At 33.8% G+C, this 27,784-nt stretch overlaps 4 protein-coding genes across 12 annotated transcripts in view; 3 read left to right on the top strand and 1 right to left on the bottom strand.

Annotated features, from left to right (window-relative positions):
• The window catches only part of LOC129801516 (calcium-binding mitochondrial carrier protein SCaMC-3), a 33,823-nt gene extending 20,447 nt beyond the window's left edge, over positions 1-13,376 (top strand). For 4 of the 6 annotated variants that reach the window (XM_055846673.1, XM_055846672.1, XM_055846675.1 and 1 more), the window contains 3 exons: positions 4,512-4,670; positions 7,861-8,428; positions 11,731-13,376. In XM_055846673.1, the coding sequence (XP_055702648.1) occupies positions 4,512-4,670; positions 7,861-8,428; positions 11,731-11,939 (936 nt within the window). In that variant the 3' untranslated portion in view covers positions 11,940-13,376. Of the gene's footprint in view, positions 1-892; positions 1,606-4,511; positions 4,671-7,860; positions 8,429-11,730 lie in introns of those variants that run through there. The other 2 variants (XM_055846678.1, XM_055846677.1) reach the window with 2 other exon arrangements.
• A 361-nt stretch (positions 13,377-13,737) lies between these two features.
• LOC129801479 (zinc finger protein on ecdysone puffs-like) lies at positions 13,738-24,152 on the top strand. 4 transcript variants are annotated; one of them, XM_055846578.1, is made up of 8 exons: positions 13,738-13,877; positions 14,026-14,357; positions 18,046-18,461; positions 19,018-19,378; positions 19,478-19,913; positions 23,126-23,143; positions 23,253-23,823; positions 23,924-24,152. In XM_055846578.1, the coding sequence occupies exons 2-8, from the start codon at positions 14,034-14,036 to the stop codon at positions 24,051-24,053; spliced, it is 2,256 nt and encodes a 751-aa protein (XP_055702553.1). In that variant the 5' UTR covers positions 13,738-13,877; positions 14,026-14,033; the 3' UTR covers positions 24,054-24,152. The 4 variants fall into 4 exon arrangements, with proteins under 4 accessions (XP_055702553.1, XP_055702552.1, XP_055702555.1 ...); XM_055846577.1 differs by having other exon boundaries at positions 23,915-24,152; XM_055846580.1 differs by lacking the exon at positions 23,126-23,143.
• Positions 24,135-24,914, bottom strand: LOC129801599 (U3 small nucleolar ribonucleoprotein protein IMP3). The gene is made up of 3 exons (XM_055846822.1): positions 24,702-24,914; positions 24,428-24,639; positions 24,135-24,363 (listed from the first exon to the last, which is right to left on the bottom strand). Exons 1-3 carry the CDS (start codon positions 24,836-24,838, stop codon positions 24,167-24,169), a joined length of 546 nt encoding a protein of 181 aa, XP_055702797.1. The 5' UTR covers positions 24,839-24,914; the 3' UTR covers positions 24,135-24,166.
• Positions 24,915-24,929: 15 nt separating this feature from the next.
• LOC129801541 (cytoplasmic tRNA 2-thiolation protein 2) lies at positions 24,930-26,222 on the top strand. Its single transcript, XM_055846750.1, has one exon. The coding sequence runs from the start codon at positions 25,006-25,008 to the stop codon at positions 26,200-26,202; it is 1,197 nt and encodes a 398-aa protein (XP_055702725.1). The 5' UTR covers positions 24,930-25,005; the 3' UTR covers positions 26,203-26,222.
• The last annotated feature ends 1,562 nt before the right edge of the window (positions 26,223-27,784 follow it).

The following is a 27,784-nucleotide window of genomic DNA, read 5'->3' as shown; positions in this document are numbered from 1 at the left end:
AGTTACAAAAATAAATCAAAAATCAATAATATTTCCGGAAATGTGCAATAGGGGCAATACTTAGAACAGGCTATCGTCATTTGGTTCTGTGATAGGGGGAAGTGGGGCAACTTTGAAATTAGGATTTTTCCCGTATGTCTAAGTGAAACTGAGCCATATAATGTAATTTAGCTTCTCGATCTGTGAAGCTATAAATTATATCACGATATGGCTCAATTTTATTTAAAAATTGGTTTAAAAAAAATCCCAATTTCAAAGGTGTCTCACTTTCAAAATTGCCCCACTTCCCCCTACTGCTAATGGACAATTTTGCTAAAAGAACTGACCAAAGCTTTTTCATAAAAAAAATCACTTTTCTCTTTAAATTCTGAACTGAATATCTTCAAGTAATAATTACATATGTACAAATGTTAGTGGGCATTATTTTGGCAAATTTTGTTTGAAAACAGTAAATTCACAGTTTTAAATTATTCGCTATAAATAAATTTTGAGTTTAATTTCAAAATTCAACGTTAAATTTTCGAATGCCTTACTAAATTTCTAGTGAAAAAGTTATGGAACATTTTGAAGAATTTTACTCTTTAATGCAATTAATACTAAGTCTGTGTGGACACATTGTAAGTGAATTTAGATTTTATTGAAAGATTTTTTTTAAACAATTTATTCTTTGGAAAGCTATAGAAATGTGTTTTCTTTGAATATGGATATGTGAGGTATATTAAAAAAAAATCCTGTTTATATGAAAAGAAGGCACACACCTACCTAGAATATTCTAGAAGAAAATTGACGAGACAATTCGAACCGGGTTATAATGGTGCATGCGCAAGAATTTTATTTCGTGACCTTTAAACTCTCTCGTGTATTTTACCTACCGAGGAGGAACATTCGATTCACAGAGAGAGAGTGTTATGTATTTTGTCAGTCTATATGTGACTCTCGTTGAGGAAAATTCAGCAGGGCATTTCCGGTGTGACGTTAGAAAAAAAAAGAGGCGAATAAGAATTCAAAAAGGAATTGAGAATTGAGACCATGTCCCTGTTGAAATAAAAGTGCATTTAACCATTGGAAAAAAAGAAAATCGATAAGGACGAAAAGTTTTCAGATGAAAATAGTGTTGGAAAATATTTTTTCTGTGCCTTACATAAAAAGGAGCTATTTAACCTTTCTTCGTCTTCATACAAGGAGTCATACAATCAGCAAAATAGTGTATTACTATTAATCAGTGATAGAAATTGGTGTATGGATCAAATAGATTCAGACTTTTATGTGGAAATTATCATCAAGGTCTATTTTTCCCTAGTTTTTTTTTTAATATTTGTTGAATTTGATTGCACAAGAGAAAATTTTGCTGAAATTGGTGGATTGTTGCTGTTTTAATTAAAATTTCTTCATCACATTTCACGTGAAATTAATATCCGCCTTTAACAGTGTCTAATAAAAACACCTGTGATAAGACAGAAAAAGAAAAAAAATGCCATATAGAGTATAATCGATTTTTTGATAACAATTTTCATGATGGAGTTGCAAGTTGGTAGGAAATAAAGCATCGTCAGTGTGACGAATTGGAAAGAGATTATGTAATTCATCAAGAAGAAAAGAATGAAGGTAAAAAAGACTGAATAAATATTACAACTTGCAAATTCTTTCCTTCCTCATTCTATCTTCTTTGTAATACACCTCCCTGCAAAATGGTAGCCTATTTTTAAAAAATCTCGTGCCTGTACTTTTCGGCAAACTTTTCACACTACATGGGGAACATCGTCAGTCTATGAATAAAATGAGATAACGTATATGTAGTAACATTGAACTTGTTTGGGGTTTTTCTCTTAGAAGAAATTAAAATTCTTGAAAATGCCAATTTATAAATGCTAAATGATTTAATGAGTTATTTTAATTAAGTTGAAACAGAATTTTTGAAATGATTTTTATTCTAAATTTCTAATAAAGTGAAAAATATGATAATAAAGTTCCCTGTAAAATGTTGTATAACATATTTTTGTAAAGTATTACAGTAGAGTCTCGCTATAGTCCATATTTGGTTTCAAATTTGACACTTGGGTCGCACTATAGTCCATGTAATTTTTTAAAATTATCAACGATTTTTAGTATTGAAATTGCTCGACGGCTTCCACTTTCTTTGCGATTGTGGTACTTGTCCTCGCTCTCTTCATTATGGATCACAATTATCACAACTACTTAATAAAGTTTGCCAAAAATATTAAAATAATTATGCATGTCGCATACTAAAAAACATAACCTAACTTAAAATCAGTGTTTTGAAATCAACGGTCGATAAATTGTGGACTATAGAGCGATGGCCTATAGCGAGACTCTACTGTATATGCGTTATATCATTTTGTTTCATTTGTTTTCCGTCTGTATTCAACCCTAAATAATGAAAAGTTTTATGAAGAAATGAAACTTTTACGCCTACTCATGGTTTTAAAAGTGAAAAGAATGGTTTTCTTGATTCAAAAGTTAAAAGTAAATGAAAGAAATTGAGTTTGCAAAAAGTGTTATACGAAATATTAGCATTTCGAAAAACTTAACTTATGCCCAACGCACAAAATGAACATTTTTTTAGCAGCTTACTGTTCTAAAGTGCCTCTGCATTATCGACATTTCTTTGTGTTGGCCTGTCTCAACTATTTTCCCCAATCCTCATCGTGTTCTACAATCAACAAAAATCCGTGACATGAGGCAATACAAAGCAATGACGATTATGTAGAAGCACTTGAGTACAGTAAAGTGCTAAAAAAAAACATGTTCACTTTTCATTAGAATAGCACCATTTATTAGCACTTTACTGTTCTCAGGTGCTTCTGCTTGATCGACATTTCTTTGTGTTGGTTCCTATCTCAACTATTTTCTCCAGTCGTCATCGTGTTCTAGAATCAACAAAAATTCCTGACGCGAGGCAATACAAAGAAATTTCGATTATGTAGAAGCACTTGAGTACAGTAAAGTGCTAAAAAAGATATGTTCACTTTAAATTAGAATTAGCACCATTTATTAGCACTTTACTGTTCTAAAGTGCTTCTATATAGTTCACTTTTCTTTATATTGGTTCGTTATATGACTGTTTGATGGTTTTAGAACACCGGGAGGACTGGGAAAAACTGCCGAGACAGAAACCAACACAAAGAAAAGTCGATAATGCAGAAGCACTTGAAAACAGTTAAATGCTAAGAAAACAGCACCATTATGGTACTATTCCTATGACAAATGAAAATAGGAAATATTTCTTCTGAACATATTTTAGTACATGGCTGTTTTCATGTGCTTCTGCGTAATCGACTGTTCTTGTGTTGGTTCCTGTCACGACTATTTGATGGTTTTTTTTGAAACACGACGAGTCCTAGGAAAAATAATCGTGACGGGAACCATTACAAAGAAAAGTCGATTATGCAGAAACCCATGAGAACAGACGGGTACTAAAAAAAATGTTCAGAAGAAAAATGTACTCTTTTCATTGGAATAGCACCATTAAACAAAAGATAAAATTTCTTATTACTGCATAATTAAATTAATAAGATTAAGCGCTTATTTTTATATAGATCCATTCGCCCATGGTATTCTCTAATACTATTATGATGGTTGCAAAGAAAAATATTCTTAAAAGTATCGAAATATATTACCTTTTTAATTTTTTTTACTTTTAACTAAATGTCCTCAGAAGAAAAGTAATTGGAGTATTTAATGTTAATAAACAAATAAACAAATTTAATGTTTTGATAGTAGGATTAAATTGTCTGGAAAGATAATGCCCAGCGCACAATAAATTTTGTTTTGTAAACATGTTTTTGATTTTTCCATAAGAGTGAATGAAACCTAAATCTAGTCATCGCGCTCACTCCTATAGAAAATTTTAAAAACATGTTTGCAAACAAAAATTATTGTGCGCTGGGCATAAACGTTTTCATTTAATCAAATAAGTGTAAAGTAAATGATCTGTGGCGCATGACGTCAAATAATTTTCATAGACGCAATCAGCTTTTCACCAGATGAGGGCAGATGATGAACTACGACGATGAGGCAAAATCCAGTAGTACAAGTGTGTCTCAACGCGTAAATTTCATCCTATAGTAGTATGAGTAGTATTTTCCTATGTCGTCACAGTAGTTTCATACCAATCTCTCGATTAACTGATTAGCATATGACCGGCTGAGTGAGAATGCGTATTATCTTTTGTATGAATGATAATATTTTAAAATGGGTCCAGAGTTCATCTGATGAAATAGTATATGACTGTCCCAGAATCACATGAATACATCATGATATTCTTCCTCCTAGCAATAGTTCTAATTGAATGTAAAAAAGCTAAATTGGAAATTAAAGCACCAGCCAGACATAAAAATCCATCTTCTTTTGTGAATCATAAGCGTTGTTGGTTGAGAACAGTTGTTAATTTTGCACCATGATAATGAAAGCTGTATTGGCACATTTTGTTCTTAAATTCAAAAGACAATCCATTTAGGATTTTGCTAATTTATTTATCGTGCTTTTTACAGTATCTGGACATTGGCGAGGATCTCAATGTGCCAGATGACTTTACACAGAGTGAAATGCAAACGGGGATGTGGTGGAGACATTTGGCAGCTGGTGGAATTGCAGGAGCAGTTTCGAGAACATGCACAGCACCACTTGACAGATTAAAAGTTTTTCTACAGGTAAGGAAATTATCTTTTGCTCACGGGATTCTAAAAAAGAAAAATATTTAAGGAGACCGGGGTAGATTTAGAAAGCAAATTAAGGTTTTTCTTTTGCAGTACAAATGTTGTGATAATTCACTTTATTAAACCAGGAACAAGGTCGAACTATGATATCTGAGCTAGAAACTCAGAACTCCAAATAGGGAAAATAGGCTCATAATTTTGGACAGATTCTAAATTTGGACACTTTGAGGGTAAAATTGGACACTAAAAATAAATTGATTGAAATTATGGATTTTTAATCCAATATTTGATGAATAATGAATTCTATCTAAATATTTGTTCTTTTTGGAAGGTTTTAACACTAAATACGTTAAATTTTGAATATGATTTGAGTTAAAATTGCTTTGTTGAAAATTCCGTGTGAGCAATTGCTTACGAGAAATATGACAGAACTTAGTGTTTACTTCAGTCTTATTTAGTTTTGGTGAAGTACTAACAAAGTTTGTTCGCTGTTTTTGAGTGATATTATTGAATATTGTGTTGATTCACGTTACTGATGATTTGTACATTTGACCTGAAGTGAGATTTACCTTGTGAATTAGATTTTTCGCGTGAAAAATGGGAAATTTTCAAAGAGGTTCACCAGTGAGGTGATACTCCTTAGTTTCGACAGGTGTTTTTCTCTCGAAATTTTGTAAATTTTTGACTTTTGTGATGACTAGATTGTATAAATGCCTGGAGAAGCAAAGGATCATGATCTCTACGAACAAGATGTACTGAGAAAATCCTTGAAAAGCTTCCGGAAAGGCCAGGGAATGCACAAATCCGAGCGTACTTGGATTACCGATTTAATGAATGATATGGGAAGTTTCCGGGCTTCTTGTGACATTCTACGGTTCCCTTACATAAACAGGAAGAGGACTTGGTAAAATAGGCTTTTGAAATGGAGAACAATGAGCATCCTGTTGAGGCGAATTAGCTGTCCAAATATACAACCAAGTTGTCCAAAATAAGAATCAAATTCACCTCTACATATCAATTCATTTTTAAACGTAATAAAACTAATTTTAGTAAAAAAGACGATAAATAATTTGCCAAGTTTCTAGACAACCCTTCTGAAAAGAGAGTAGCAAAAAAAATCAATTAGTATTGAAAATATCGCACTTCAAACTTGGAAGATCTATGCTTATAAGCAGACTGTCCAAAATTATGAGCCTATACCCTATCTGATGAAAAACCGTAACATCAAAATTTCAACTTTGTTTTAAAAACAATTTTATAAAAATGATTCTAAATATAGTAGTAGGGGAAGGATTTCAGGCTACTCTGGCTTCGAACATTACATATTTTTCCCATGTTGCTTTCATGAATGTGACCTAATTTTTTTCAGGAAATGTGTGCCTTAAGTAAAGCTGTTTATTAAGATACAGTGGGTTCTCGATAGTCAACCCCCGGACCCGGATAGACTCAACAGCTAGAGTCATCAGGCCCTGGATAAAAATTAGGTGACTTAATCCAGGTCCCACTGTATATTTTTATTAGTTCAAATTCATTAAAGGAATATGGGAAAAATATGAAGTGTTCGAAGTCAAAATATGTGCGAAGCCTGAAAAGCCTTCTCCTATAACAGGTTTAGACTCATTTTTTTTCTGAGTGAGTATTATAGGGATGTATTCCGACTTTAAATAAATAATATTTTGATCAATTTAGGCAAACTAGAAAAACCCACTGGCTATTTGTATCCCTAACTAAATGTGCCCTGGTTTCCCCTAGCAATTGAAAAGACACATTTTTATTGCCTGTCTATCAAGGCAAAGAATAATGTTTTTTTTTCTATTTCGTATGCTATTATTTCAAAAATTATTATCTGAAAAAAGTAAAGGATGTTAACTAATCAACCAATTTTCTTTAAGGAAATTTTCTTTGAAGATATCGTTTATTCTTAATTTGAAAGCTCATGAATTTATGATTTTTAAGATACTTTTTTTAATTTATAATCTTTAATAGAATATTTCTGTGGTTCTGTTAAAATATTCAGGAATTCTACCATTTATACTTTGATTTTAAATCATAAACAAGACAATATTTTCATCCAATAATCACTGTATATTTCTTGGTAGGGTAAGTGTGCCAAATTTCGGCATAGTTGCATGCAAGCGCCAAAGTCTCAAGTTTGAAATGTATAATATCTTTAATAGAAATTGATTTTTTTCATTCCTTCTACTTAAGGAGTGTTGCTTAGAACCTTGTAGAAAGTTTATCGTCTTTATTTACTTTAAAAACAGTCTTAATACATTTTAAAATGAATAAAAATGTAGTCATTGCTTTGGTGCCCTATTTCGGCCACCTTTATTCACATAGTTCCTTACCCTTCGGGAATTCTTCCAATACGTTTTTCAGATCATCTCGTTTGTCGAAGCTATATTTTTTTGTTATTCTTTTGCATTGTATAATCTCTAGAGGATGTAAAATGTAAAAGTTCATGGAAATTCGGGGAACAAAAAAGGTGGCCGGAATTGCAAGCTGGCCGGAATTTGGCACACTTACCCTATTTAATATGCATTGGACTGTTTATATTGAACGAGGCAACTTGCAAGTATCTTTAATAAATAACAAGTCATTCTAGCTTTTGTGAGATTTTCTCTATTTTTCTGATGAGTGATTATGGAGCTGTCGGCAGATATAAAATGAAGATTTTCATTTATTATTATTTTTATGAAATTGCTGAAAAGAATATTTGTCATCCTTAAAGAATTAAGACAAATTCAAATAAAGAGTATTTATATTTAATCACCTTGAAAAGTAGCCCAATAAGAACACCTTACAATGTATTTAGAAGTGCATATTTGGCATATTTTATTTAGAGATTTGCAAGATTTGCATAAAAGATAATAAATGTGCAAAATATTATTATAAAAAAAATTTATAAAAAACAAAACAAAACAAGGGGAGAATCTTGTAAAATGTCCCATGACATGGTCACATTAACTTGTGACCAGGCTTCTGACGCAAAGAAGAACATGATAAATCAAAAATATTATAATTACTGTAAAGAGAAATATGGAGAGAAATTCTTAAAATTTCATGCAATGTTGACATTGTTAACACGAGCTTTCTAGTCATTTGATTAAAAATCCTCTTATCTAATGGTATTTCGTGGCATTTTCTGATTCGTTCTCTTGATCTCTTATTTGCCTCTTTACAGGTGCAATCGTCAAAGCAAAGAATCTCAGAATGTCTCAAATACATGCTCAAGGAAGGTGGTGTGGGAAGTCTTTGGCGTGGCAATGGGATAAATGTCCTTAAGATTGCTCCAGAAAGCGCAATAAAGTTTGCAGCATATGAAAAGGTCAAGCGACTAATTCGGGGAAATGAGAAGAGACAGATGAGCATCTATGAGAGATTTGTGGCAGGAGCGTGTGCTGGTGGTGTAAGTCAGACTGCGATATATCCATTGGAGGTGCTTAAAACACGTCTTGCATTGCGCAAAACTGGCCAGTATTCGGGAATTTTGGATGCAGCAAAGAAAATTTATGTAACAGAGGGCATCAGAAGCTTCTATCGTGGTTACATTCCAAATATGCTGGGTATTATTCCATATGCTGGAATTGATTTAGCAGTATATGAAACACTTAAAAAGAAATATCTCAGTACGCAAGAGAACAAGCAACCTGGACTCTTGCTACTTTTGGCATGTGGAAGTGCTTCAAGTACACTTGGTCAAGTTTGTTCATACCCTCTGGCCCTTGTGAGAACCAGATTGCAAGCACAAGGTAAGAATTTTTTATCTTAATTTCAGTATAAATTTGAAAACAAATTCAAAAAGTTCCTTTCATTTTTTCTGTAAAAAAGAAAGGACAAAGCATCACTGCTTTGCCGAATGCTCGAACTCAAGAGATAATTTAAATAAACTTTCGAACAAATAAAAAGCAATATTCGGAACAGTAAAATCAATTACAGGTATTTTAGGGGGAACTGGGGCAGTAGTAATCTGGGGTAGTTGTAAACACTGTGATTTTTTTCAATAATTTTAAGACTCCAGAGGATAAAACCCATAAGCATTCATAGATACCATGGGGATGTATGTCCACAGATGAATTGGTCAATATGATCCTAATACTTTAAAAATAAAAATCATTTTTCCTGAAAATGTTGATATTTCAATTATTTTGGTCATTTGGATTTCCACCTGGAAATTAAAAACTGTGTAGAATAATCGAAATGTAGCAATATCAGTTCTTTCCTACATCTTTTAGGATTATATTAATGCATTTACTAGAGAAATTGAGATTCTCATTATTTCAAGAGAATTAATAATTGGTCAGAAAACAGCATTTGGGGTAGATGTAAACAGGCAATTTCAATTTCACAAAATGAGTAGGTAAAAGAGCGGGAAATTGACCTTCATGCGAAATATCTATAATTCATTGACTACGAAAAAAATTGGTGGTGCTGTGTTCAATAAAAAGTCACATGATGTCAAAATATGGGGAAAATCCATTGAAAAATGTCTTTGATATGCATGCTTTTAGTTTTTTTGCTATTTTAATTATTCTTTGTAAAAAGTGTAGTGATTTTTTGGATAATATACAGTCTTTATATATCTCTTAAGTAATTAAAATAATCGAAAGTGGTGCAAAGTTAATTTCAAGGGTGGGAAAAAAGGTGTTTACATCCTCCCCAGAAAGTGGTTACTTCTACCCCAGGTATTTTGTGAAAAGAGAAAAATGCACAGTGACACAAATTTTATTTTTATGGAAAACTCAATTGTTTTCCAGCATCCGCAGTACCTTCGATGTATTGCCTATATCCAAGGGTAAAACATGAGCTAAGAAAGATTTTCCAAAAAATCACGGTGTCCTTGGAAAATTACCTCAAATTCGCATCTATCGAAAATGGTTACATGTGCCCCAGTCTCCCCTACATTGAAAATTTTAAGGCTTTTCCAAAAAAAATCCAAATAACCAAATCAGTTGAAAAATAGGCCCTCTAAAGTTGTTAAACTTTAACTTCGAAAACCTCTAAATTTCGAATTTTCAGGTCATAGGTTTGTAAAGACGAAATGAGCACTGGCAAAGTAAAAACAAGGTGAAATTTTCAAGTTGAATTGTATTAAAATTAAAATTTACTAGGGTAAATTAAGCTAATTCATAACCTGCTCCAAATGGAAATTTTTCGCTACTCTAAATGGAAATGTCATTGTTTTCACGATAAATACAGTACTAAATTATTATATTTATATATTTTCTATACCACACTTTCATTATTTAATTAATTTTACTCTAAATAAAGCGGAAATCCAGTCATATTCACAAATTTTAATTTGTTATTTTTTATAAAAATTATAAGTGTACCTTTCACCATCGAATTTTTCATCGATCAAGCATGTTTTCCAATGAAAAACACAATGAGGTCACTGTTTATTCGTTTTGTTCAACATTTAATGTCACATTTCTGGCTAATTTTAGTTAAATTAAGTACTGATATTTTTTGTTAACGGTACGTGAAGTTTTCAAATGAAATAATTATCTTTTTCGTGAACAAAAAGGGTTTTTTTTCTGAAGTGTTTTCAAATGCTTCAATAGGAAACCCTGGAAATATGATTTTTTTTGGAGAGACTATCCTATTGTTTTAGATGGGAAAGGAGAAAAGACCACGAATAAGAACAAATCCTGCACTCAAAAGCAACTTAACAAGGTTTTGAAAGCCTTTCGTCGCGATTTCACTTACACTCTTTGTCTCCAATTAGAAACTTTCCCTTGTCTCCATTTGGATTAATTTGTTTCCAATAGAAGCATTTTATACTCGCGTATTTTTCTTGTATTTAAGAAGTTTTCAAATTACATCTAAAGAATTTTCACTAAACAGTAACATTCTAGAAGAGTCAAGGAGCACATTTATGGAATTGTCTTCAAAAAAAGAATTGAACTTAATGGTTGAATCTTCTGTCAAATTTAAAGCGTTTGGAAATGGTTTTGAATTAGAACATTTACCCAATTGAAAATTAAGTTAAAAACTTAAATTTACTATTAAAATTAAAATTTCGAATAATAATGACTATAGGGGAAAACGCGCTACCTTCGGGACGACTCGTTTTTTACAATATTTTTTTAATTAATTTTAGCCATTATAATAAATATTATTTTTTTTATTTTAAATATTATTTTATTTTCGAGGCCAATGCCTCGAATTTCCAAAAAGAACCATGGGTCAAATCCATTAAGCACATAGAAAAAAATTGAGTTGTCCGAAGCTTCAGTCGTCCGAAGTTAGTGTAAACTCTTCATAATGACCTACGTGCTATAAATAATAATTTATTAAAATAATGATGGTGGAAACTTCATTCAACTTACTGCTTGAATATTTTTACGATTGTCGCCTCAATAGTGCAACCGATTATCGTAGCAAAAAGTTCAAATTTCAACTACACAGAAAAAAATATTTTGTAAAAATGTTCGCAAATGCTTGTGAATTCCTATGGGGGAGTTACGAAATGCTTGTGAATCGTATAACCCACAAACAAGTTCGTAAAAGTTTGAACTTTTTTCACAAACATTGTTCCTAACATGATCACTTGACGAGCATTTTTTGTACTTTTACAAACATTTGTTCGTAAATGTTCGTAAATACACAAAAAAATGTTCGTAAAATTTTGTCATTTGTTCGTAAATGTTTGTTTTGCTGTCGACCATTATACGAACATTTAGGAACAAATGTTTGTAAAAGTATAAAAAATGCTCGTCAAGTGATCATGTTACGAACAATGTTTGTGAAAAAAGTACAAACTTTTACGAACTTGTTTGTGGGTTATACGATTCACGAGCATTTCGTAACTCCCCCATAGGAATTCACAAACATTTACGAACATTTTTACAAAATATTTTTTTTCTGTGTATAATAATCGTAATAATTTTTATTGTGGGGGGTCACCGAAGACCAAAAGTTGATATCTCTTGCAGTATGACCAATAAGATAAAAAAAAATTTTAAAAAAAAGTTTTTGAGTTCGAGCATTAAAATGAAATCAGTTTATGGGAAGAAATTTAAATTAATTTTTTTTATGTGAATTCTTTCAGTGATCGCAGCTGGAAAGTCAGGCCAGACATTGAGTGAGCAACAGCAGACGAGCATGGTGGGTCTGTTTAGGCATATTCTGAAATCAGAGGGTGTCCTTGGACTCTATCGTGGAATAACGCCAAACTTTATCAAAGTCTTGCCGGCTGTTTCAATCAGTTACGTGGTTTATGAGTACTCGAGCCGAGCCCTTGGGGTCAATATGACGTGATGCAGATGCTCTCTAGACACTATAGCCCACTTTTCAATTGAAATATACTTCTAAGTTTTAGGCGAATGTTTTCAATCACTATGATCCTTCCTTAGGGATCTCAATACAAGAGAAAAAAAGTCTCCATCCAAAACAAACAAAACAAAACAAGAGTGAAACGAAGAATAGAAAAGATTATTCTTTCTTAAATGGTATCGATCTCGAGCAAGGATCAACAAAATACTATGAAAATGAAATAACTTAACTAATTTATAGTGAATGAAGTAACATTTAGAGAAACTTAGTTGATTAGATGAAACAATTATACAACAAGAAGAAATAAAAAAAACTAGACAATTTAAATCAAACTCACAAGATCTCGTAACAAAGAATGATTTTTTTTTATTTACAAAAAAAAAAGAACTATCAAGACTCCTGGAACCATCTTAATGTATTTTGTTACCTTCTTGATATTTTTTGTTTCTTCGTATGGAGAAAAAAAGGTATAAATGTAAGGTTGATGAAAAAGACAGAAAAATCAGCACAAGACAGTAAAAATGTTAACAAAAAGATAAAGAATTTAGTGTTTGGTTGCCGTGCAAGAAAAGTAGATTGGATAACAAGAGTATAAGAGACAGTCTTGAACTTTGGCATTGCATTTTGTATCTTTGTGAGTTAATTTTTATCAATTAATTTAACGAACGCAAGTATAATTATTTATTTATTTAAAAATAGGAAAACAAATGAGCAAATTTAGTGGAGAGGGAAAATCATTCATTACTACTTTCCTATATAGAAATTTTTTTTATGTTGAAATTGGCATTCAATCTTATTTTTAAGCAACAAAAATTAATGTCCTTAGATATTTTTCAATTTTTTTTTTCTTTTCAATAGATAATAAAAATTCTGTGATGTTATATTTAAAGAAAAAAAAATGGAAATGAGATGATATGAAAAAAAGGGAAATGAGAGAAAATTCCGTACGATTCTTTATATAAGTTTTGACGAAAATACTGATAGTATAGGGGAGGTTTAACTATTTAAAAAGAAAAATTCAAACATTGATAATTTTGTTTTAGGTAGGCCTATAAACAATTGCAAGATTTAAAAGGAAAACAAAAATAATATTCTATGAATGTACCATTTTTTATAAATTTAAAACAAAAAATTTAAAGTCTTTACCTCTGGTTGTTGAATAAAAAAAATGAAAGATTATTAGAAATTATTGGCATCACTCTTCAAAGAAAAAAAAATTATAAATAATAAAGCTTCACGACAAAATTTCTTATGATGACTATACAAAAAAAAATAAATCAATTTGCTTCATAATGTTATACAAAATACTAAATCATCGTCGAGATTCATCTAATATTGAAAATAAATTCTCTTCGTTGTGTTGATTGATACTGTATTTAAGAATTTTTTCTCAAATAAAGTGATTTTGCCAAAAGAATTAAACTTTGTATTTTCTTCAAAATCCTATTAAAAAAAAAGCGTCCCAGGATTGATTCTTGTACACTTCCCATATTGGGAATATCTTAAGAAATTATCCTATAGAGCTGTGGACATTTTTCAAGGAAATCATAAGCAATTCTTAATGAATTTTCAGTCTTGGAAAATTCGTTAGTTTCTTAGGGAATTTCTAGAGAAATTTCTGTAGGTTATTTCCTCTGGAATTCCTTGGGATTTGCCCCAGAAATGTCAATGTTTGCGTTGTGAATGTCCCCTAAAGCGATCCCAACAGTTTTTTTTTGAAAATTCATGGCGTGCAATCGATGAAAAATCGATTAAAACGTAGTCACCAGCGCCTCTGTGTGTTGAACAGAGAAACAGAGTGAGCAGGCTTTGTCGGTGACTTGTGTGGTATCTGTAAATGGACGCCAAGTTAATTGATTGAAAATAGTGCTATTTCTGTAAATTTTACACTAATTTTACGTGAAATTGTGAGACAACATCTTGGTGAGTTATTTTATATTAAAGTTCAATTGGGAACTTCTCTAGATATTTGCTAAAATTGCCTTTGAAATCTGCGTGGGTAGTAATGGCGGCTCGTGTCACGCGAACCACCTTTGGACATTTTTAGAAAACTATTTTTTTTGTTTTTCAGCTTGAAAAATGCGCGGTGGACGCGGATTTTCACGCGGTGGCTTCTCTCGAGGTGGCCACTCGAATAGTTCATCGTATCGCGGTGGTGGAGGTGGCTCAGGGAGCCGTGGTGGCTCGAGTCGTGGAGGTTCCGGGAGCAGTGGGTACAATGGTAGCGGGGGGCGCTATAACTATGACAATTCGTATAGCTCATCATCCCATGGATCTCGCTATCATAGTTCTGACAACCGCTCCTACGGCAATCGCGACCACTCTAGTGGGGGTCCCTTCAAGCGACATTCCAGCCGAGACTTTCGGTCGCCGGACAGGAAGCGCATGCGAAATGACCATCAGGTATTTTTCCGTATAATTTATGGCTTTACGGGCACTTAAAAAAAAACAATTTCTATAAAGAGAAACAGCCTTTGATGGGTATTGAATAATTCTATAAATATCTTTTTTTTGGATTTTAAAAATAATCCGAACAGAGAAAAAAAACAACCCTTATTTTTCAGTGATTTCTTGTGCATTCCCGAAGTAACCTCTTGATCTTTGCACTCCTGTCTTAAACACCCTGGTACATTATTGCAAAAAAAAAAACAAGAAAATATTGTAGGGGAAAGCGCCCATGCTTGATACTGTAAAATGATGTCCAAGGTTTGTGATTTTTTTCTGATTAACACACAAACCGAAGCGATTCTTCCACTATGGCAAAAAAATGTCTCACTTATTGGGTTCATAATCCCACCTCAAATAGTTTCTGGAAATCCTTAGATTTTCCTCAAGAAGAAAATGGAAATTCAGTTGCGATTTTTATACAAGTTGGGACCGGGGCCTTCCTGTATAATGATTGATTCGACAATTCAAAGGCCTATTTTTACTGCAAAAATTTCACCGGATACAAAAAATTGCACATCAATATTTAGACGGAACTCTAATCTATCTGCTTAAATCGTTTGTACGACTAGTTACTAGTTTTAAAATCACTTTTATTTAATTTTTTGAAGCCGTGTTTTTATGACATTAGGGCACTAGCTAAAACAATTTTTTCCCTTTGAGTCCATGAAAATGTCACTCTGCAACCTTAAAATTCAGCCAACAGGGTTGAAGGCTATGTCAATTGTCGATAAAATTGGAGGATTACAATAAGGGTGATTATGAAAGAATCACTTCTAATGATAGAGTTCCCACATTTAAATTATCATTCATGGGCCCTTCTTAAAATATAGGATGGATACAGGTAGAATTTATGAATTTGTCCCCTCCCACAAAAACAGTGTCCCCAAGTAGAAATATTTTTACATAAATATTAGTACTGATGAACCCTCTATGTAACAATGCTCAGCGTACAATAACTTTTGTTTTGTAAACATGTTTTTGACATTTCAGTGAGAGTGAATGAAATTTAGATCTAGTTATCTTGCTCACTCTCACAGAAAATTTTGAAAATATGTTTACAAACAAAAGTTATTGTGGGATGGGCATAATAATAATAATAATAATGCATATATATAAATCACAAGAAAAAGAAGCGCTCGAGCAGAGGATCAAGCGAGTGTCATAGGCCGTGATGTCCCGGAAGCGTCTAAAGGAGTGTAAAGAGAATAGTTGACCTTACTGCAAATAGATGTGGCATAATCAGACCATGAGAGTGTAGAGTTGAAAATAATACCAAAGTTTTTGATTTGATCAACAAAAGGGATAATTTCACCGTGTAGGTATAGATGTGCCTAGGATAATAGTTTTCCTGAACAGCGACATTAATTAAGAAATACTTATGAAATATCATGTATTGAAATTACAGTTTTGGACCCATTTTTGAATTTTGCTTCCTGAAACTAGGAAAAAAGAACTAGGATCCTAATTTTTATTTAGGAAATGTGAGGCTTAGGACCAGCTATTAAAATATATTGCTATGAGTCATAGGGAAATGTACCAAATTTCGGCCAGCTTCTAATTTCGGCTACTTTGAGTGTAATGTCGACCAAGTAAAATTATGTATGTAATCTTCGAATAGTCAATGAATTCATTTTGCTTTTAAATATTCATTTTAGAATGTATTAACATAAAGACTGTTAAATTTTAGGTATATTTTGAATTTAAATTGCGTTGTAAAAAAAATCAGTGTGGAAAAGGGTCTTACAAAAAATGTGACAGATCGATTGTGTTTCTAGCAGTCTTGTGATTTATGGTGAAGGGCAAAAGGTTTGCCTTCGATGTTTTTCATGAAAATTGATTAGTTTTTATTAAAGATTGTTTCTGTTTATGTTAATAGTGAATCAAGCTTTAAATTTCGGGTGAAATTTCCCAGCTGGATCCTGTATTTCGCGTAAAACAGTATATTCTTTGTGAGCGTCTCTCCAGTGAGGTAGTGTTGCCTATTCCGGCAATATCTTTCGCTTTCCTAAATTTCTTATTCATTTTATGTTTTTTTTTTTCAATTTCTGAGTTCTACAATGTCCAGAGAAAAAAAACCATCGCTTCTATGAAAAAGATTATGTGAAAAAGGTTTTGGAAGAGTTCAGGAAGGGCAAATTGCTACGGGAATCTGCGCATAAATTTGAGATGCTACTCTTTAGGTCTTCAGGACAAATTACACGAAAGATCTCAGGGCTTGTGGGTCTTATAAACGTATTAAACTAAATATTAAACTCGTTCCGTACGACCTTTTGAAATTTTCTATCCATTGCTTCACAAAAGGTGGTCACAAACAAGGTGGCCGGTATTTCACACAAAGTGGCCGAAATACTACCCAAAGCAATGTCCATATTTTTATTAATTTTTCAATATTTTAGGAAGTGATTTAAAAAAAAAACAAAGATGATAAACTAGTCTTCATGGTTCCACACAACCCTCCCGAAAAGGAAGTAACAAAAAATATCAATATGAATTAAAAATATTGCATTTCAAACTTAGGACTACAGTGTTTATATGCAACTATGCCGAAATTTGGCACACTTACTCTAATTATTGATTAACATAGAAAGAAAATAGTTAGGGTAAGTGTGCCAAATTTCGGCATAGTTGCATGCAAGCGCCAAAGTCTCAAGTTTGAAATGTTAATATCTTTAATAGAAATTGATTTTTTTATTCCTTCTACTTAAGGAGTGTTGCTTAGAACCTTGTAGACAGTTTATCGTCTTCATTTTCTCTAAAATCATTCTTAATACATTTTAAGATAAATGAAAATATAGACATAAACTTTGTTGCCCTATTTCGGCAACCTTCATTCTCATAGTTCCTTTTCCTTGCCCTTCAGAAATTCTTCCAATACCTTTTTCAAATCATCTCGTTTGTCGAAGCTACATTTTTTGTTATACTTTTGCATTGTATAATCTCTAGAGTATGTAAAAACTAAAAATTCATGGAAATTCGAGGAACAAAAAATGTGGCCGAAATTGCAAGCTGGCCGGAATTTGATACACTTACCCTATTATTAGGTTTTGATCGTATCAAGCATGGGCACTTTCCCCTACCTAGGATTTAGGCAGGAGTATTTAGAATCAATAATTTATAGATCAAAGTCCCCCTAATTAATAAAAATCACCTTTTCATTTCTCCCTCTCCCCGTAAATCACGAGTAGACCCTAAAGAAAGATGTGATATTGATGGCGTTTTGGAGCTGATAGAAGCAAAATATGAAAAAAACTAAAATTAATCAAAAAAATATTGAGACAATGCAACATGCTCAGATTTTTCCTCTTAAATTGCAATGAGGAAAAAAATGAGGAACTCAGTATGAGCTTAAGAAAGGGCTCAGGAAAGAGAATGCAGGTCTAATGGAAATGGATGAAAATTTTTGGTGACTAATATTTAGTTCTTTTGAGTTTTAATGGAGCGAGAGAGAGAGAGAGAAAGAGCAATGTGAATACACATCCCTTTTCTGTAATAATTCTTCCACATCACTCTGGTGTTATTGCCGGTGAGAGAGGAGTGGTCAGGTGGAGACATTCAGAAATGAATAAAATTGTGGGGGACGAAATTGAGGCTTGTAAAGACGAAAAAAAAGATGCAAGAGAAAATCTCTCATCCCAAAATCTAGGGTATGCCACCACCGAGACGCAGCCATGACTCATACGGCAGTTCAGCTGATCGCGGATACAGCGGTAGTGGTGGATCTTATGATAAATCCAATCACTATCGTGGAGCCAGCGGGAGTCGTCTTGGTCGTCATGGACGTGCATCACCACCACCGTCACGTGGCTCATCGTTCCGCAGCGGACGCAATGACAATCTGGGCGGCAGTTCTCATCGGCATCGCAATGATGGTCCAATGGGGCCACCGCCATCACGTAGTGGCCGAGTGGGTGGCTTTCGTGGCCGCCCGCCACCATCCAACCGCGGTGGAGGTCTCCTCAGGTCACGCGGAGGAGGCGCCATTGCTCGCAAGCGCATTGACATACGCATGAAGGTCAGATCAAGAGAGATACTTCAGCAGAAATTGGCCAGAATCAGGAGGTATAGTGTAAACAATTTTTTAAGAACAAACAAAAAATCCCCCCCACAGCCAGGCAAAAATCCAAAAAATAAAATCTTTAACACCAATTTCTTTAGAACTGTGAAACAGAGAATAATTTATTAAAATGAAAATTCCTTGCTAAAAATAAAAAAATCATGTAAGAAAAAACGCATGAAAAATCTCCCAAAATGATCCCCATAATGGGGAAAAGGGAGATTTTTTTTCTCATGTATTTTTCAAATATTGAGGGAGCAAATGTGTGTGGTTGTTATCTAGACTATGATAAGCCTAGATCTCTCAATTGAAATGCAATTTCTTCCTGAAGATATATTTTGTATTTTCAACTGTTCAACATTGAAAAAATAATAATTCTCTCTCCACGAAATGATGGGGAGAAGAACTAAAAATTAAAAAAAGCGGATGAAACAGAGGGAAATGTTATTATGGGAGGAAAAAGTCTAAAACAAAAAAGAATGGCAAGATTTTTCTTGTTGTAAGGTAAAAAAAAAAACAAAATGATTGAAGAAACAAAAACATGTTGCATTCCTAAAACAGCTCCGCGAGAAAGCGTCCAGCAGCACGTGGCTCAGATTCTACCAATAAGAAGGAGAATGAGGAGAAAAAGATTAAAAGTGAGCCATCGAATGAGGATGAGGAAGAGAAAAAGTCTACCAAGGGAGATAATTCCTCGGAGGCTGTTTCGTCGTCAAAGGTGAAAACAGAAACAGGTGGTGAAAAGGACAAATGGGACACAGATGAGATTGAGCAGGAGGAGACTACAGTGAGTGAGGCAAAGGAGGATGAACCAAAGAAAACGACTAGTGATGATGAAAAATTGCCAAAAAGTCGTTTCACAGGGAAATCCTTCATAAAACTCACTTGTATACACTGTAGCTCAAAATTTCTTACATTTAAGGTAAGGGGAAAAATACCATGACTATTTTTGTTTTTTAAATTGAATAAAACTTCCCTGAGTCCAAGCCCATCTTACCAATATGATCCAATGCTGTATTAGGCTTACAGTCGTCATTTGTATGGAGGAGCCCATAGAGCCACAATGTTTCGTCTGTCGCGTGATCTAAAGGAAAAACTCACGTCCATGAGAGTGACACAGAGAAATGAACAACGTGAATTGGAGATGAATTTGACGGAGGATGAGATAAATACGCGTCCACATTACTGTCTCCTCTGTCGATTGAGTTATAGGCAGGAGAAGACTGTCCATCAGAATTCAGAGGGACATAAATCGATGAGGCGTTTTTTGTTACCGTATTGTGGCACCTGCAAACTCAGCTTCAAGTCTCCAATGCTCTATGAGACCCATCGATGTTCTCTGGATCACATTAAGCTCAAAGCACGACTGGATGCTGCTAAATGTCGCGCTGAGAACAGCGATGATGAGCTCGATCTGGAAAATTTCATGACTGTGGATTCTGTGGGAAGTGTCGATGGTGAGTGGTAAATGTTTATATTAAAATTTTAGCTGGAGATACTTTACAATCTTCTCATTCAATACAATCACTGGAATTTATTCTATTCAAATTCGCCATCAAATAATGAGAATTTGAATTTTAAATTTACAGATTTTTATTAATTGTTAAAATTTGGAAAGTCGGACACTTATGGCTTCTACGTACTAAAGAAATTTATGTCAATATTGAAGAGTTTTTCCTACATGAGAATAGGGAATTTGCTTCAATATGGACATAAATCTCTCTATTTAGGGCATCTACACATTGGAAACAATTTTCGTCAAAAATTGTATTTTTGACAGAATTTTCACATTTCTAACCTACAGAATTTCAGATTAATATTTCTTTCAAGAAAGCAATTTTTGATGAAAATTGATTTTCAATGTGTAGAGGCCTTTAAGAAAAATTCAACTTCAAATACATTTTTAAGCTGAATATATTTTTATATTTTAATCTTGGTATCCTGAAAATGGCAAATGTACCAAATTTCGGCATAGTTTCATGCAAACATGAAACATTCAAATTCTTTATTATGCCCGATGCACAATAATTTTTGTTTTGTAAACATGTTTTTGACATTTTAATGAGAGTGAATGAAATCGAGATCTAGTCACCTCGCTCTCTCTCATATGAAATTGTGAAAACATGTTTACAAAAAAAAATTATTGTGTGTAGACACCATAAGAAACGAACAACTTGCGAATGGCCAACTTTACTTCTAAAATGTGAATAACTTTTGCGTGGAATAGTATTTCTTCAATATTATTGTTCTACATTAGCTTCCTCAATAAATTTTATTCTTTAAACCTATTTTTATTAATTTAGGGTATGCGTATTCCATACGAATTCCGTTACGTTTTTGAAAATATTGTTCACATTCGAGCAGTGAAAAATGTCGTCTATTATACCCCCCAAAATTTCATATTTAAGGAACTTGACTGTAGGGTAACTTGTACCAAATTTCGGACAGCTTGCAATTTCGGACACTTCGTTAATCCCTCTAATTTTTTATGAATTTTTAGTTTTTGCATACTCTAGAGATCCTAGAAATTATTCAGTGCCAAAAATGTCGCTTCGATGAACGAGATAATGTGTAAAAGACTGGAAAAATTCTAAAACCACAAGGAACTATTAGAATAAAGGTGGCCGAAATATTACTCAAAGTTATGTCTATTATTCAGTTCAGTTTAAATAATGCATTATGAATAATTTTAGAGAAAACAAAGATGATAAACTATCTACAAAGTTTCAAGCAACACTTCTTAAAAAGTCACTAAGTTATTTTAAAATGAAATAAAAAGTTTAATCGCCTTACAAATGAGCAGTAACAATTTAAGAGCAATGAAACGTTTAAAAGAGCAGTATTTTATCAAAAGCAGTCATTGGAATATAACATCATTTAAAAACTTAAAACAAACAGTAAAAAAAAAACAATAAATGGTCCCTTTATTCAGTGAAAAAAAATATTAAATGAAATAATATAAAACTAAAGGTAAAAACAATAAATTAGCAGCTAATAGAGATAGATATACGCAAAACATGTGAGAAAGAAGGGGATCCGAATTTCGACTTTATGAAATTTTCCTTATCTAAAAGGTGTGCCGGAGGCATAAATAATAAATCAGAATCAATAAGCTTATGGCTCCGGCACACCTTTTAGATCAGGAAAATTTCATAAAGTCGAAATTCGAATCTCTTTCTTTCTCAAAAGATTTGCATAAGTCTGTTCCACTCTTTCGGTCTCAAAATTGGACTGTGAACTAAATTAAATTTGGTGTGATGTTCAAAAGAAGAAGAAGAAGAGTGCGAAAGAATAGGATAGACTTATGCAAACCATTTGCGATGGAAAAAGATGTTAATTTCGATTTCATGGCATTCTCCTGATACAAAAAGGTGTGCCGGAGCCATAATGATGGAATTTATTTTTAATGATTTTTATCAGTGATATAAGGGAGGTGTCCGACTTTCAGTCCAGGCTGAAATTCCAAATTTTATTCTAAATTCAATTTGGTATTTAATGGCAACTTCACGCCTTTTAGATCAGGAAAATTTCATAAAACCAAAATTAACATCCCTTAAAAATTTTGCATATGTCTTTCCTACTCTTTTGCACTCTTCTTCTTATTTTAAACATCAAACCAAATTAAATTTAGTTCAGTTCAATTTTGAGTTCGATAGAGTGGGATAGACTTATGCAAATCGTTTGAGAAAGAAAGGGACGAGAATTTTGATTTAATGAAATTTTACCGATCTAAAAGGTGTGTCAGAGGCATAAGTATTGCACATAAATAAGTAATAGGGTAAGTGTGCCAAATTTCGGCATAGTTGCATGCAAGCGTCAAAGTCTCAAGTTTGATATGTATTATTTTAAATACAAATTGATTTTTTATTCTTTCTTTTGTAAGAGTGTTGCTTGGAACCTTGTAGACAGTTTATCGTCTTCATTTACTCTAAAACCATTCTTAATTCATTTTAAAAAGAATAAAAATGTACTCATAGCTTTGGTGTCCTATTTCGGCCACCTTCATTCTCATAGTTCCTTGCCCTTCGGGAATTCTTCCAATGTCTTTTTCACGTCATCTCGTTTGTCGAAGCTACATTTTTTGTTATTCTTTTGCATTGTATAATCTCTAGAGTACGTGAAATCTAAAATTACATGGAAATTCGAGGAACAAAAAAGGTGGTCGAAATTGCAAGCTGGCCGGAATTTGGCACACTTACCCTATGTCCTTCGATTTTCACTACGGACTTAATAATATTACACAAAGTGTGCCGAAAAATCAAACAAAACACTTTGATATTTTCCTAGCAACTTCCATAAGAAACAGAGAAAATGACAACTATCGTGTCAAGGTTATGAATATCACGCATATGCAATACATCTTTTAAATTCTTCTTGCAAGTCATCCTTTGATTGTTTAATAACGACTTTTGCATTTTTAATTTCTCAAATAATCACAAAATTTGGTTTAGTAATCTTTTTGGCGAAAATTGAAATATTTAATTGATTTATTATCAAGTTTTTAAGGAGGTGTCTCACATTCCACACTGCTTTGTCCTACTTTCCAAACTGTCTCGATTTAGACCAATCACCCTGCTCTTCCTTTATGCAGAAAATATTTTTGTTAATTTGACTTTTTAATTCTGTATTAAGACTCATAAATTCTCTCTATCCTCCCCGCGAAATATAGTGGGACAGATTCTTAAAGGTAAGGGGTAATAGTGATTTCAGGGATACCACATTTGTCTATAAAAAAAATATTATTATTATTAATTAATGCCATGGGCTAGCTAAAGATTGCATATCTGATTTTTCAGATGATCCAACTGCTGATGCGAGTGAGGATGGTGATGAGTCGGCAGGAGGAGAAAGGCAAAAGCGTGACATTAATGTGGGAAGTGAGCACGTGAAGAAGGTGGAAACACTTTATTGCGAATTATGCCGAGTGTATTTGTCGCATCGGGATGATGAGGAGAGGGTGCTGAAGAATCATTGTGGTGTCCGGAGTCATCTTCGTGCATATTTGCGTCATAAGGAGGATAAGTCACTGCGTCAGGAAGCTGAGAGGGTGCACCGAAAGCAACAGGAAGAGGAGGAAAAAGAGAAGAAAGCAGCTGCTGAGGATGATGTTGAAAAGCAGGTTGAAGATGAAGCAACAACTGAGGGAGATGCTGCTCCGGAAGGCGCTGACGAGGAGGAGGAGGAAGAGGAAGAAGGTGCTGCTGTGGCTAAAGTGAACAGTGAGCCGAAAACAGAGGATGGTGAGGAGGTGGTTGAGGAGAAAATGTGGGCTGATGTGGATAAGGATTTGGGAGAGTTGCTGCGTGAAGTGGATGAACCAGAGAGTGGCAATGATGACGATGAGGATTCCTGTCTCAACAATGAGAGGTTGACCAAAGACTCACCATAAGTGTGAGACAATGTTTTAATGTAGAAGAGACATTTCCAGCTGAATACCTGTTTTCTTATTTCATCGCAGGTACGATAGATTCAAGTACAGTGAGAAGAATGTCGACAAAGAGCAGCAACCTGACGAAGAAAATGATGATAAGGAGCAGTCTGAGGAGATTAATGTTAAAGAAATCAAGGAGAATGGAGGTACAGAAGTTGCAGCATAGATTATCTTCTCTATGCTAAATTCTAATCAGCCGAAATAATGTCTTTTTTTCTCTGTAAAAGAGTCCCAACAAAATGTTGAATAAAGAAGATTAAAAGAATTTTATTATTATTTCTATAATTCAAAGTCATCTCTGAGATCATTGTATTCGAGGACATGTTGTTTGATAGAAGAACCATCGACCCATGTGACGAAATCCTCGAATGTGCGAGAGACAAGGAAGGCAGGATCTTTGACAACATCAGCCCCGACACGAACATGGCCATGTTCCACGAGCTTCGTAGCATTCTTAGTAGTCTCTGACATTTTATCTGTAAACAAAATTTGATTAGTGATATCCAAAGAAAAAGGGGGATAATCAGCAAAAGTCCTTACTCCTAACCATCAATACAGGTAATCTACGGCGGCAAAAGCTGCTGGCTGTAATCTTATCCACATTATTGAGATCCCATTTTGTGGGAATCAATCCCAAGATGTAGAGTTTCTCCAAGAGCTTCGAACAGCATTCTGTCCTGAAGGTGTCCTTGGAATCAAGGGTGGCTATCTTTCTTGCCACTTCTCGGATATCCCTTGACAATTTATTATACCTGAAATTCAGCAAAAAAATTGTTTATTCACAGCAGGGAATCTTTTTCCTTCTGCGTCTTACATTGTGTATTCCTCCCGTTTCCGTATGTGGTATTTTCTCATAATTTTATTCTCATGAAGAGTATTATCTGCATTCCATTTGAAAAAGTCCACCTTTTTGAGGAGCTTTTCCTCATGATACTTCAATTTCCTTACCATTTTTGCTTAATTTTTGGAAAAATTCTCAGTGACACTGTGTTTATCGCCGGTAAGATTAAGGTTATGTTTTTCTGTCATTTTCCCACGTGGTCTATTTTCCCGATTCCGGAAAGTTTGTTTTTCTTCTTGTAGAGAAGAAATAAAAGTTATAGTTTTTATAAAGTAAAATGTGTAGCATTGGAGAAGATGATTTTGGTGATGAAGGAGGAGCTCATGCAATGCCAGTCAATGAGAAGATAATCTTCGAAGATACTGACGGAACGTGCAGGAAGTGTGGTGCTTCAGCTGCTGTGAAACTGAATTTCAAGGAGGCACAGTGCAGAGATTGCTTCATCAACCATGTCCGACACAAGTTCCGGGCCAATTTGGGCTCAACAAAGATCCTCCCGCGCGATTGCAGTGTACTTACAGTTTTCAACGGAAGTGCTGGAAGTGTCTGCCTTCTAGATCTCGTCATTGGTTCTTTAGAACTGAACAACCATAAGCGATTGCATTTCACCCATCATGTGCTTTTCCTCGATGATTTTTTACCTCAAGCACAAAATCTTGAGACGACAGTGGAAAAGATTAGAACAATAGTAGATCAATTTCAAGTAAAAATTCACTTCATCTCCTTGGCAGGCTCTAGCAGTGATCCAGAATCAATAACCACAAACCGAGATGCTTTTATTGCACAATTCAAGCTAAACAAGGAGATGCTATCAAAATTCCGAGAAGAATTTTCAAATCAATCAACTTGGGAAGATTTCCTGGTGCAACGGAAGAAAAATCTTATTCGAAAGGCTGCAAAATATTTAAATTGCAATCATGTTTTCTTACCGGACATCACCACAGATCTAGCAGCTGATGTCTTGAGCAATGTAATCCTGGGTAGAGGTGCTTCGGTGGCTTTCGATGTTGGATTTGTTGATGATCGTATACCGGATATTAAGCTCCTTCGACCAATGCGGGACCTAACACACCAAGAAGTGGACAATTATGTTCGCATAAAAGACTTGGAGTATTTAAAAGCACCCTGTAGAAAATCCATGGAAAGCATTCAAAGTCTTACATGGAAATTTGTTGGTGATCTCCAAGCAAATTTCTCATCAACAGTGTCCACAATCTTTCGGACAGGCAATAAATTTGCCCCAAAGGCCTCTTCAGATGGAATATGTAATTTTTGCAAGTGTAATCTCGACTGGAGATCTTCCAAAACTTTGGCTGCTGTTGATTTCTCCAGGTCTATTTCTAATGAGTTCATTCCAGATAATACTAGACCTTTTAGCCCTTCCAGCCATCTTCCAACGGTGCCTGATGCTGAGAAGTACTGCTATGCATGCCAGAAGTTTTTATTAGAATCTTCAGAGAGTTTAATTGAATAATAAGAATCAAGAACATCAAATCGCATTATTTCAGACTTCGTTGCTATTCGCTTTGTTTGCAATACTATGGGAAACGAAAATTTTTACCAACTATCCATCCATAATATTTAAAAAAATGTTCAGAAAATAAATGTTTATAAGAAATAGGAAATAAAAATATTGTTTTTACTTAGTTATAAATAACCGAAAAATACAAGGTACCGAGTCAGTACCAATACACGGAAAATACTTAGTATAAATAGTAGAAAAATACACGGAAAATTTATTAAAAAATAATTAGGAAAATCAAGTAAATACAAAGTAAATGTACTCAGTATATACTACAGTAGACTCTCTCTCAATCGTGAATATGGGGCAAAATGTCATCCGGTTTAGCGATTGAATTTAGCGTCAAAGCCTTTGTAAATTCCACAAAAAGTGCTCAATTATAAAGAATCACGATAAAATAAGAAGAACTACAGCGAATTTGAGCAAATTAGCTTCATAATTAAGCGTGAAAACTGTCAACAAAATTTGACGCCCGATTGAGAAAGAGCCGATTGAGTGAGAGTCTACTGTAAGTGTAAGACGAATCGGTTCCGCGGCTAAAGACCCTGCCGTTATTTTGAATCCCTGAAGACTAATTGGGTACGCAATGTGCCTAGTCCCTAGGGTTAGCCCTCTGAGTGGGAGGTGAAGGGTGTGCATCTTTACCGCCATGTGCATCTTTGCCTTCCGATGTGCATAAGACTATGGGCCTGGAGCACTCATGCCTTCCTCTGGCATAACGCTCTTGCAGACAATCAGTTGTTCTTCAGCTGTGAGTACAAACGCACCCTTAACAAGAAAATCCTTGTTGGGCCACCACCACCAGTCGCGCTACTTTGCCCGATTTCCAAGACCTCGGTTATTTTAATCTCACATAAGTATAAATGTCGACTTACGCAAACTAATGATGAGTATTTGGGACATTTCATACAAAATCTCATATGTACAGTCAAGTTCCTCAAATTTGAACAACGGTTGCATTCAAAATGTAAAATATGAGGTTAGGTTATGCAAAAGAAATTTTGCATGGAGTTTGAATTAGAACTATTTTTCTCTGGAAATTATATTGGTATATGTGATAGAATTCTCGCTAGTGTTGGAAAAAATAATAAATTAGCATTTTGTTAATAAAATCAATGGAAACTCATATTAACATTTTCGTGTTTTCTCTTAATTTAACATAAAACCGCAAAAAATGTGGAAATTTTAATGAGGGAAATGGATTTATGAGTCCTTAAAACTATATTGTAGAAGTCTTACGAAATTAAAGAAAATTAATATTTGCTTTTTGTTGAGAATGTCTGAACTCGGCATTTTATATCAATTTGGTATTCTATGTGATTTTTATGCTTTGAATTCTATGTTATTTAACTTATTCTGAGTTTTTCCAAAGAACGAGCAGTATTGAATTTTCTAACACATTTGTGATTTGCTTATATGATGTATCTGATGTATGGTCTGCCGGGTTTCGCGGCAATAATTTTTGCTCAGTAGAATTTTGTGGCAAGAAAGTGTGAGAAAAACAGAAACAACATCAAATATTAGTTTAATTGAT

Source organism: Phlebotomus papatasi, chromosome 2, assembly GCF_024763615.1.
Source record: "Phlebotomus papatasi isolate M1 chromosome 2, Ppap_2.1, whole genome shotgun sequence".
NCBI lineage: Eukaryota > Metazoa > Arthropoda > Insecta > Diptera > Psychodidae > Phlebotomus > Phlebotomus papatasi.
Note: the sequence above shows the minus strand (reverse complement) of the source record. Positions and strands in the feature narration are given on the sequence as shown.